This window comes from Cyrtonyx montezumae, unplaced genomic scaffold (assembly GCF_038088225.1).
Source record: "Cyrtonyx montezumae isolate F1298 unplaced genomic scaffold, pur_monq_1.0 scaffold_13, whole genome shotgun sequence".
Classification (NCBI taxonomy): domain Eukaryota; kingdom Metazoa; phylum Chordata; class Aves; order Galliformes; family Odontophoridae; genus Cyrtonyx; species Cyrtonyx montezumae.
The window spans coordinates 1,111,245-1,123,546 of NW_027071859.1; the positions used below are offsets into that span (position 1 = coordinate 1,111,245).

Genomic DNA, 12,302 nt, shown 5'->3' on the forward strand with positions numbered 1-12,302 from the left:
TATGAAGAGAAGACAAAAAACCTAGCATCACATTCTCTGCTCTGTCAGCACAGTGAGACTTTATGCCCCAGAGCACAAAGCAGATAACAGCTTCTGCCAGGAAATGAAACTCCAGGGTAATGTCACTGAAGCCCCGGGACAGAGACGAAGGTATTTCAGATTCATATCTTGGCCACAAGTGGTGTGAAACCAAGCAGCTTTGTTCAGATGAACACACATCAGACAGCAGAAACTGGATGCGAGGTGCTGCTGAGCTCCCTGGGAGCTGCATTGCAGAAGAGCACGGTGTGGATGTGGGTTTGTTTCAGGTCAGAGGTTGCTCCTGCCCCAGGAGCAGTTGAACAAGTTTCCAAATTCAAGATTGAGACACTGGACTCCCCACAGCGTTATCTTTAGGGATATTTCCTGGCCATTCCATCTTCCCTTCCCATCATCAGCCTCTTAAAGACCCTGCTGCTCCCGGCCCAAGCCTGGCTGCTGAAAAGGAAGGGGCTCAGGGCCAGCAGTTAATGGGAACACAAGGTTTGCTTACTGCATTCCCAACATGGATGTTAAAGGAATGTGCCTTGCTGTTGAGACAAAACCCAGGACGTGTGCACAGGATTTCAACAAGCAAATGCTCAAACAGATCCTTTGATGAAAAAAATGCAAATAGGAGCATGTGACAGTGATATTCAGGGAGCAGAGGATGCATTTATACCCACAGAATACAGGTGCAGAGAGCAAGAGCTGCTGGCTTCCTTCTGATAGCTACATGGCAGGTTGCTGAGATTTACATCACTGCATCAGCCAACATCTGCTTGGTAAGTGCTATCAGGACACCAGGCTATATACAAAAACAAACCTGAGGGAATTATGGCCCACAGAGTTTCACATAACCTGCCCCTTAAAGGCAAAGATGTCAACACTTAAAATCACATGGTACACAAAGAGTATTGCTGGGTGCAGAGAACACAGCATGACTGAAGCACCGCTATTGGGAAAGTGGACGTGCAGTGGGTCAAGGTGTGCTCAGGGAGGAAAAAGGAGCTCCCCTTTCCAGCTCCATGGTTGGACTGTGCAGATCCTGGGCTCTGCAGGGGAACAGGGCCGTGCTTTGTGCCAATCCCAGAGTGCTGTGCCTGAGCACTGTGGGCAACAGAGGCACAGCAGAGCCCAGGCCGTGCCCTGCAGGAGCGCAGCACGGCACAGCCACCCACCCCCGGCACCGTCTGTGGCCCCGGGCACGGCTCTGCTCAACTGGAATTCAAATGCTGGAGGCTGACACCGATGGTAAGGGGATACCCGGAGCATTTACATCCCTGCACCTGCGCTGCTCTGGGTGGGAGCGGCACTGAAGTCCCCCACGGCCCTATAAAGCTCCCTTTCCGCATGCGGGACGCACATCCCAGCTCCCCTCAGCCTCCAGCACACAAGGGCTGTCCTCACTGCACGATGGGAGAGCAGCACGGGCACAACGCAACCTCACCCAGCAGCGCCTTCGTGGCCGTGTTCACCTTGCAGGCGCTGGCCGGCATGTGCATCAACGCCTTCATTGTGGCCGTGTCCTGCACGGCGTGGCGCAGGAAGAAAAGCCTCAACTCCAACGAGAAGATCTTGCTGTCTCTGGGCTGCTTCAGGTTTTCGTACTTGTGCATCATATGGGTATATATCATTATCTCAATGTTATTTCCTCAGCATCATCTTGGCATGGCCTTAATTTTCACATTTGCAATATTTCCGACTTTTTTGTATTCCTCTGACATATGGACGACTGCCTGTCTCTATGCTTTCTACTGCTTAAAAATTGCAAACTTCAGGCACCACCTCTTCATCTACCTGAAAGCCAGAGTCGACAGGATTGTGCCGTGGCTGCTGCTGAGCTCCGTGCTTCTGTCGCTGGTCATCTGTAGCCCTTTATTCACTGCTATTGATGTAGGCAGAAGCACCAGACTCAATGACACATTCCAAGGGACCTTCTGGGAAGTGAATGAAGAAATAAGGAAAGATTTCAACATTGTATTTTTGACCTCCATCTCTGGATTATCCATGGCATTCATAATCGTAACCATCTCTGCCTTCCTCCTCCTCTTCTCCCTCTGCAGACACAAGCACAAGATGCAGAACAGCTCCACCAGCAGCCTCAGCACGGAAGCCCACATCAAAGCCATGAAATCCCTCCTGTCCTTCTTCTTCACCTACACCATGAACTACATCGCCTTGGTCTCATCACTGTATTACAGCAGAGAGAAAACTCTGACGTTAATCCTCCTGGTCCTTCAGTATGCTTTTCCAATCGCTCATTCCCTTATTCTGATCTGTAGCAGTCCCAGACTGGAAAGGATAGCACTAAGGATTCTGCCTTGTGCCACGTGCAAGGGCTGCACTGGGAGGCAGTGCCCACCCAAACACTGACGCCTTCTTCTTGGAGTCAGGTCCTTGCAGCTCCGATGGGGTCCTCCGCACACAGCAGGTGATATGGCTCTTCTGTCTCCTCCTTCTAGCGTAAGAAAACCCCATTAATGTTGTTTCAGTGAAGTGCTTGTGAGTTGAATAAATGATCGTTCTAGTTTGACCCGAATACTTTGCGGAGACGAATTTCTGCCGGTAGCCAAGTGCTGACGGCTGCGCCCTGGGCTGCCTGCAAAGGGTAACAGCCCTGCAAACCTCCTCAAACGCTGTCAGCTTTGCTGGCTGCCACTCCCGAGCTACACACGTTCCTACAGCGTCTTACAGCTGGCTTTGCAGTGGCCGTGCACTCGGCCACACGGCGGGCCGGGCACTCACCTGGCACTGTGCGTGACTCCACTGAGCACTGTCACTTACCACAGGCGCTTCCTGACTCACAGAGGCGTAGCACAGCCCACAGGTGCCATGGGAGCCCACTCCCCACACTGCTATCAGCATCCACGGGGCCGTCCCCATTGCCCACATCACCGCGCCTGGTTCTGCCGGAGCACTCTGGCTCTGTACCGCACTCAGCAATCACAGAATCACAGTCACCACGCTGGGGAAAGATCCCCAAGGTCACCCGGTCCAACCCACCACCCACCACCAATGGTTCTCCACTACACCACATCCCATAGTACCACATCTACATGGCTTGGCCTTGGCACTGTGAATATGTGTTTGTCATGTAGGAAAACACCTAACGGGTTCCAGCAGCCCCACAGCAGGGCACAGCGAGCCCAACTGCGGCCACTTGGTGCTGCAGCCCATGCACAGCCAATAACGGAGATAATTCTGAAGGGCTGCAGGCCGTGGGATGGACCCCTCACGCCACACTGGAGCAGGCCACGTGTGCAACGAGGTGACCACTCAAGTAGACAAGGTTACCCGGTCACCAGTACGGTAAATGAGGGAAAGGCTGTTGATGCAGTCTACCTGGGCTTCAGCAAAGCCTTTGACATGGTCTCTCACAGTATTCTCGTGGCAAAACTGGCTGCCCATGCCATGGACAGGTATACCCTGCTTTGGGTAATGTACTGGCTAGAGGGCGGTGTCCAGCACATAGTGGTTAGTGGAACTAAAACCAGTTTGTGACCCTTTACAAGTGGAGTCCCTCAGGGCTCTGTACTGGGGCCCATCTTGTTGAATATCCTTATTTATGACCTGGATGAGGGCACTGAGAGTACCATCAGCCAGTTTCAGATGACACCAAGATGGCAGGTGGTGTCAATCTGTCTGAGGGTACTGAGGCCCTCCACACGGATCTAGACAAGCTGGATCGCTGGGCTCAGGTCAGTGGGATGAGGTTCAACAAGGCCAAGTGCCGGGTCCTGCACTTTGTCCACAATAACACCGAGCAGCACCGTAGCCTTGGGGAAGAGTGGCTGGATGACTGTGAAGAAGAAAGGGACCTGGGGGTGTTGGTTGATGCTCAGCTGAACGTGAGCCAACAGTGTGCCCAGGTGGCCAAGAGGGCCGACATCATCCTGGCCTGCTTTGGAAATCGTGCAGACAACAGGAGCTGGGAGGTGAGCAGCCCCTGCACTCGGCTCTGATGAGGCCGCACCTGGAGTGCTGTGTTCAGCTGTGGGCCCCTCACTACAAGAAGGACATTGAGGCACTTGAATGCGTCCAGGGAAGGGCAACAATATTGTTGAGGGGTCTGCACCACAGGGCTATGAGGAGTGGAAGAGGGAGCTGGCACTGCTCAGTGTGGAGAAGAGGAGCCTCACGGTGCTCCAAAACTTCCTGAAGGGAGGTTGTGATGGGCAGGGGTTTGGCCTCTTCTCACAGGCAATAAACAAGACCTGAGAAAATGGCCACAAGCTGTAGCAGAGGAGGTTTAGATTGGGCTTAAGGAAAAACGTTCACTCTCAGAGAGTGAACATGCACAGGGACGGCCTGCACAGGGAGGTGGGGGAGTCACCATCCCTGGCAGTGTGAAGAGGTGTCTGGTTGAGGAGCTACGAGATACGGTTTAGTAACTTGTGGTAATAATGGCAATGGGTGGATGGCTGGACAAGATGATGTGGTGGGTCCTTTCCAGCCTTGTGGTTCTATGATTCTATGACTCTATGATTCCCGGTGTGAGCCCCATCGCCCACCCTGTGTCACTCAGAGGGGAGGAGGTCACAGAGCTGGCAGTAAAGAGGGAAAGCTGAGCCATGGGCAAAACGGTGACAAAAGTTGTTTCACATTTGTCTTTGTTTGTCATAATCCAAATGTGTCAGCACTAAATGTCATTCGGGAGATGGAGAGTATTGCTGGGTGCAGAGAACACAGCATGACTGAAGCACCGCTATTGGGAAAGTGGACGTGCAGTGGGTCCCGGTGTCCGCATGGAAGGAAGAGGAGCTCCCCTTTCCAGCTCCATGGTTGGACCGTGCGGATCCTGGGCTCTGCAGGGGAACAGGGCCGTGCTTTGTGCCAATCCCAGAGTGCTGTGCCTGAGCACTGTGGGCAACAGAGGCACAGCAGAGCCCAGGCCGTGCCCTGCAGGAGCGCAGCACGGCACAGCCACCCACCCCCGGCACCGTCTGTGGCCCCGGGCACGGCTCTGCTCAACTGGAATTCAAATGCTGGAGGCTGACACCGATGGTAAGGGGATACCCGGAGCATTTACATCCCTGCACCTGCGCTGCTCTGGGTGGGAGCGGCACTGAAGTCCCCCACGGCCCTATAAAGCTCCCTTTCCGCATGCGGGACGCACATCCCAGCTCCCCTCAGCCTCCAGCACACAAGGGCTGTCCTCACTGCACGATGGGAGAGCAGCACGGGCACAACGCAACCTCACCCAGCAGCGCCTTCGTGGCCGTGTTCACCTTGCAGGCGCTGGCCGGCATGTGCATCAACGCCTTCATTGTGGCCGTGTCCTGCACGGCGTGGCGCAGGAAGAAAAGCCTCAACTCCAACGAGAAGATCTTGCTGTCTCTGGGCTGCTTCAGGTTTTTGTACTTGTGCAACACGTGGCTATATACGATTATCTCAGTGTTTTTTCCACAGCTTCATTTTGGCAAGGCCGTAATTTTCACATTTGCAATATTTCCGATCTTTTTGTATTCTTCCGACTTGTGGATGTCTGCCTGTCTATTTGCTTTCTACTGCTTAAAAATTGCAAACTTCAGGCACCACCTCTTCATCTACCTGAAAGCCAGAGTCGACAGGATTGTGCCGTGGCTGCTGCTGAGCTCCGTGCTTCTGTCCCTGGTCATCTGCAGCCCTTTATTCACGGCTATTGATGTAGGCAGAAGCACCAGACTCAATGCCACCTCAAACTGGATCTTCTGGGAATTGAATGAAGAAATTAAAAAACATTTCAACACCGTATTTTTTATCAGCACCTCTGGATTCTCCATGTCATTCCTAATTGTAGCCATCTCTGCCTTCCTTCTCCTCTTCTCCCTCTGCAGACACAAGCACAAGATGCAGAACAGCTCCACCAGCAGCCTCAGCACGGAAGCCCACATCAAAGCCATGAAATCCCTCCTGTCCTTCTTCTTCACCTACACCATGAACTACATCGCCTTGATCTCATCACTGTATTACAGCAGAGAGAAAACTCTGACGTTAGTCCTCCTGGTCCTTGAGTATGCTTTTCCTATCGCTCATTCCCTTATTCTGATCTGTAGCAGTCCCAGACTGGAAAGGATAGCACTAAGGATTCTACCTTGTGCCACGTGCAAGGGCTGCACTGGGAGGCAGTGCCCTCCCAAACACTGACGCCTTCTTCTTGGAGTCAGGTCCTTGCAGCTCCGATGGGGTCCTCCGCACACAGCAGGTGATATGGCTCTTCTGTCTCCTCCTTCTAGCGTAAGAAAACCCCATTAATGTTGTTTCAGTGAAGTGCTTGTGAGTTGAATAAATGATCGTTCTAGTTTGACCCGAATACTTTGTGGAGCAGAATTTCTGCCAGTAGCCATGTGCTGACGGCTGCGCCCTGGGCTGCCTGCAAAGGGTAACAGCCCTGCAAACCTCCTCAAACGCTGTCAGCTTTGCTGGCTGCCACTCCCGAGCTACACACGTTCCTACAGCGTCTTACAGCTGGTTTTGCAGTGGCCGTGCACTCGGCCACACGGCGGGCCGGGCACTCACCTGGCACTGTGCGTGACTCCACTGAGCACTGTCACTTACCACAGGCGCTTCCTGACTCACAGAGGCGTAGCACAGCCCACAGGTGCCATGGGAGCCCACTCCCCACACTGCTATCAGCATCCACGGGGCCGTCCCCATTGCCCACATCACCGCGCCTGGTTCTGCCGGAGCACTCTGGCTCTGTACCGCACTCAGCAATCACAGAATCACAGTCACCACGCTCGGGAAAGACCCCCAAGGTCACCCGGTCCAACCCACCTCCCACCACCAATGGTACTCCACTACACCACATCCCATAGTACCACATCTACATGGCTTGGCCTTGGCACTGTGAATAAGATTTCGTCATGTAGGAAAACACCTAACGGGTTCCAGCAGCCCCACAGCGTCACAGCGAGCCCAACTGCGGCCACTTGGTGCTGCAGCCCATGCACAGCCAATAACGGAGATAATTCTGAAGGGCTGCAGGCCGTGGGATGGACCCCTCACGCCACACTGGAGCAGGCCACGTGTGCAACGAGGTGACCACTCAAGTAGACAAGGTTACCCAGTCACCAGTACGGTAAATGAGGGAAAGGCTGTTGATGCAGTCTACCTGGGCTTCAGCAAAGCCTTTGACATGGTCTCTCACAGTATTCTCCTGGAAAACTGGCTGCCCATGCCATGGACAGGTATACCCTGCTTTGGGTAATGCACTGGCTAGAGGACGGTGTCCAGCACGTAGTGGTTAGTGGAACTAAAACCAGTTTGTGACCCTTTACAAGTGGAGTCCCTCAGCGCTCTGTACTGGGGCCCATCTTGTTGAATATCCTTATTTATGACCTGGATGAGGGCACTGAGAGTACCCTCAGTCAGTTTCAGATGACACCAAGATGGGAGGTGGTGTCAATCTGTCTGAGGGTACTGAGGCCCTCCACACGGATCTAGACAAGCTGGATCGCTGGGCTCAGGTCAGTGGGATGAGGTTCAACAAGGCCTAGTGCCAGGTCCTGCACTTTGACCACAGTAACACCGAGCAGCACTGTAGCCTTGGGGAAGAGTGGCTGGATGACTGTGAAGAAGAAAGGGACCTGGGGGTGTTGGTTGATGCTCAGCTGAACGTGAGCCAACAGTGTGCCCAGGTGGCCAAGAGGGCCGACATCATCCTGGCCTGCTTTGGAAATCGTGCAGACAACAGGAGCTGGGAGGTGAGCAGCCCCTGCACTCGGCTCTGATGAGGCCGCACCTGGAGTGCTGTGTTCAGTTGTGGGCCCCGCACTACAAGAAGGACATTGAGACACTTGAATGCGTCCAGGGAAGGGCAACAATATCGTTGAGGGGTCTGCACCACAGGGCTATGAGGAGTGGAAGAGGGAGCTGGCACTGCTCAGTGTGGAGAAGAGGAGCCTCACGGTGCTCTAAAACTTCCTGAAGGGAGGTTGTGATGGGCAGGGGTTTGGCCTCTTCTCACAGGCAATAAACAAGACCTGAGAAAATGGCCACAAGTTGTAGCAGAGGAGGTTTAGATTGGGCTTAAGGAAAAACGTTCACTCTCAGAGAGTGAACATGCACAGGGACGGCCTGCACAGGGAGGTGGGGGAGTCACCATCCCTGGCAGTGTGAAGAGGTGTCTGGTTGAGGAGCTACGAGATACAGTTTAGTAACTTGTGGTAATAATGGTAATGGGTGGATGGCTGGACAAGATGATGTGGTGGGTCCTTTCCAGCCTTGTGGTTCTATGATTCTATGACTCTATGATTCCCGGTGTGAGCCCCATCGCCCACCCTGTGTCACTCAGAGGGGAGGAGGTCACAGAGCTGGCAGTAAAGAAGGAAAGCTGAGCCATGGGCAAAACGATGAAAAAAGTTGTTCCACATTTGTCTTTGTTTGTCATAATCCAAATGTGTCAGCACTAAATGTCATTCGGGAGATGGAGAGTATTGCTGGGTGCAGAGAACACAGCATGACTGAAGCACCGCTATTGGGAAAGTGGACGTGCAGTGGGTCCCGGTGTCCACAGGGAAGAAAGAGGAGCTCCCCTTTCCAGCTCCATGGTTGGACTGTGCGGATCCTGGGCTCTGCAAGGGAACAGGGCCGTGCTTTGTGCCAATCCCAGAGTGCTGTGCCTGAGCACTGTGGGCAACAGAGGCACAGCAGAGCCCAGGCCGTGCCCTGCAGGAGCGCAGCACGGCACAGCCACCCACCCCCGGCACCGTCTGTGGCCCCGGGCACGGCTCTGCTCAACTGGAATTCAAATGCTGGAGGCTGACACCGATGGTAAGGGGATACCCGGAGCATTTACATCCCTGCACCTGCGCTGCTCTGGGTGGGAGCGGCACTGAAGTCCCCCACGGCCCTATAAAGCTCCCTTTCCGCATGCGGGACGCACATCCCAGCTCCCCTCAGCCTCCAGCACACAAGGGCTGTCCTCACTGCACGATGGGAGAGCAGCACGGGCACAACGCAACCTCACCCAGCAGCGCCTTCGTGGCCGTGTTCACCTTGCAGGCGCTGGCCGGCATGTGCATCAACGCCTTCATTGTGGCCGTGTCCTGCACGGCGTGGCGCAGGAAGAAAAGCCTCAACTCCAACGAGAAGATCTTGCTGTCTCTGGGCTGCTTCAGGTTTTCGTACTTGTGCATCATATGGGTATATATCATTATCTCAATGTTATTTCCTCAGCATCATCTTGGCATGGCCATAATTTACATGTTTGCAATATTTCCGATCTTTTTGTATTCCTCTGACATATGGACGACTGCCTGTCTCTATGCTTTCTACTGCTTAAAAATTGCAAACTTCAGGCACCACCTCTTCATCTACCTGAAAGCCAGAGTCGACAGGATTGTGCCATGGCTGCTGCTGAGCTCCATGCTTCTGTCCCTGGTCATCTGCAGCCCTTTATTCACTGCTATTGATGTAGGCAGCAGCACCAGACTCAATGCCACCTTCCAAGGGACCTTCTGGGAAGTGAATGAAGAAATAAGGAAAGATTTCAACGTTGTATTTTTGACCTCCATCTCTGGATTATCCATGGCATTCATAATCGTAACCATCTCTGCCTTCCTCCTCCTCTTCTCCCTCTGCAGACACAAGCACAAGATGCAGAACAGCTCCACCAGCAGCTTCAGCACGGAAGCCCACATCAAAGCCATGAAATCCCTCCTGTCCTTCTTCTTCACCTACACCATGAACTACATCGCCTTGACCTCATCACTGTATTACAGCAGTGAGAAAATTCTGACGTTAGTCCTCCTGGTCCTTCAGTATGCTTTTCCAATCGCTCATTCCCTTATTCTGATCTGTAGCAGTCCCAGACTGGAAAGGATAGCACTAAGGATTCTGCCTTTTGCTACGTGCAAGGGCTGCACTGGGAGGCGGTGCCCACCCAAACACTGACGCCTTCTTCTTGGAGTCAGGTCCTTGCAGCTCCGATGGGGTCCTCCGCACACAGCAGGTGGTATGGCTCTTCTGTCTCCTCCTTCTAGCGTAAGAAAACCCCATTAATGTTGTTTCAGTGAAGTGCTTGTGAGTTGAATAAATGATCGTTCTAGTTTGACCCGAATACTTTGTGGAGCAGAATTTCTGCCGGTAGCCAAGTGCTGACGGCTGCGCCCTGGGCTGCCTGCAAAGGGTAACAGCCCTGCAAACCTCCTCAAACGCTGTCAGCTTTGCTGGCTGCCACTCCCGAGCTACACACGTTCCTACAGCGTCTTACAGCTGGTTTTGCAGTGGCCGTGCACTCGGCCACACGGCGGGCCGGGCACTCACCTGGCACTGTGCGTGACTCCACTGAGCACTGTCACTTACCACAGGCGCTTCCTGACTCACAGAGGCGTAGCACAGCCCACAGGTGCCATGGGAGCCCACTCCCCACACTGCTATCAGCATCCACGGGGCCGTCCCCATTGCCCACATCACCGCGCCTGGTTCTGCCGGAGCACTCTGGCTCTGTACCGCACTCAGCAATCACAGAATCACAGTCACCACGCTCGGGAAAGACCCCCAAGGTCACCCGGTCCAACCCACCTCCCACCACCAATGGTTCTCCACTACACCACATCCCATAGTACCACATCTACATGGCTTGGCCTTGGCACTGTGAATAAGATTTCGTCATGTAGGAAAACACCTAACGGGTTCCAGCAGCCCCACAGCAGGGCACAGCGAGCCCAACTGCGGCCACTTGGTGCTGCAGCCCATGCACAGCCAATAATGGAGATAATTCTGAAGGGCTGCAGGCCGTGGGATGGACCCCTCACGCCACACTGGAGCAGGCCACGTGTGCAACGAGGTGACCACTCAAGTAGACAAGGTTACCTGGTCACCAGTACGGTAAATGAAGGAAAGGCTGTTGATGCAGTCTACCTGGGCTTCAGCAAAGCCTTTGACATGGTCTCTCACAGTATTCTCGTGGCAAAACTGGCTGCCCATGCCATGGACAGGTATACCCTGCTTTGGGTAATGCACTGGCTAGAGGACGGTGTCCAGCACGTAGTGGTTAGTGGAACTAAAACCAGTTTGTGACCCTTTACAAGTGGAGTCCCTCAGCGCTCTGTACTGGGGCCCATCTTGTTGAATATCCTTATTTATGACCTGGATGAGGGCACTGAGAGTACCCTCAGTCAGTTTCAGATGACACCAAGATGGGAGGTGGTGTCAATCTGTCTGAGGGCACTGAGGCCCTCCACACGGATCTAGACAAGCTGGATCGCTGGGCTCAGGTCAGTGGGATGAGGTTCAACAAGGCCAAGTGCCGGGTCCTGCACTTTGCCCACAATAACACCAAGCAGCACTGTAGCCTTGGGGAAGAGTGGCTGGATGACTGTGAAGAAGAAAGGGACCTGGGGGTGTTGGTTGATGCTCAGCTGAACGTGAGCCAACAGTGTGCCCAGGTGGCCAAGAGGGCCGACATCATCCTGGCCTGCTTTGGAAATCGTGCAGACAACAGGAGCTGGGAGGTGAGCAGCCCCTGCACTCGGCTCTGATGAGGCCGCACCTGGAGTGCTGTGTTCAGCTGTGGGCCCCTCACTACAAGAAGGACATTGAGGCACTTGAATGTGTCCAGGGAAGGGCAACAATATTGTTGAGGGGTCTGCACCACAGGGCTATGAGGAGTGGAAGAGGGAGCTGGCACTGCTCAGTGTGGAGAAGAGGAGCCTCACGGTGCTCCAAAACTTCCTGAAGGGAGGTTGTGATGGGCAGGGGTTTGGCCTCTTCTCACAGGCAATAAACAAGACCTGAGAAAATGGCCACAAGCTGTAGCAGAGGAGGTTTAGATTGGGCTTAAGGAAAAACTTTTACTCTCAGAGCGTGAACATGCACAGGGACGGCCTGCACAGGGAGGTGGGGGAGTCACCATCCCTGGCAGTGTGAAGAGGTGTCTGGTTGAGGAGCTACGAGATACGGTTTAGTAACTTGTGGTAATAATGGCAATGGGTGGATGGCTGGACAAGATGATGTGGTGGGTCCTTTCCAGCCTTGTGGTTCTATGATTCTATGACTCTATGATTCCCGGTGTGAGCCCCATCGCCCACCCTGTGTCACTCAGAGGGGAGGAGGTCACAGAGCTGGCAGTAAAGAGGGAAAGCTGAGCCATGGGCAAAACGGTGACAAAAGTTGTTCCACATTTGTCTTTGTTTGTCATAATCCAAATGTGTCAGCACTAAATGTCATTCGGGACATGGAGAGTATTGCTGGGTGCAGAGAACACAGCATGACTGAAGCACCGCTATTGGGAAAGTGGACGTGCAGTGGGTCCCAGTGTCCGCAGGGAGGAAAAAGGAGCTCCCCTTTCCAGCTCC

General features: G+C 53.7%; 3 protein-coding genes across 3 annotated transcripts; all 3 read left to right on the top strand.

The window, feature by feature from the left end:
- Window positions 1-1,434: 1,434 nt before the first annotated feature.
- On the top strand, window positions 1,435-2,394 carry LOC136045242 (taste receptor type 2 member 9-like). Its single transcript, XM_065731071.1, has one exon. The coding sequence runs from the start codon at window positions 1,435-1,437 to the stop codon at window positions 2,392-2,394; it is 960 nt and encodes a 319-aa protein (XP_065587143.1).
- Window positions 2,395-5,187: 2,793 nt separating this feature from the next.
- LOC136045243 (taste receptor type 2 member 7-like) lies at window positions 5,188-6,147 on the top strand. The gene has a single exon (XM_065731072.1). The coding sequence runs from the start codon at window positions 5,188-5,190 to the stop codon at window positions 6,145-6,147; it is 960 nt and encodes a 319-aa protein (XP_065587144.1).
- Window positions 6,148-8,937: 2,790 nt separating this feature from the next.
- LOC136045244 (taste receptor type 2 member 9-like) lies at window positions 8,938-9,897 on the top strand. Its single transcript, XM_065731073.1, has one exon. It carries the CDS (start codon window positions 8,938-8,940, stop codon window positions 9,895-9,897), a length of 960 nt encoding a protein of 319 aa, XP_065587145.1.
- The last annotated feature ends 2,405 nt before the right edge of the window (window positions 9,898-12,302 follow it).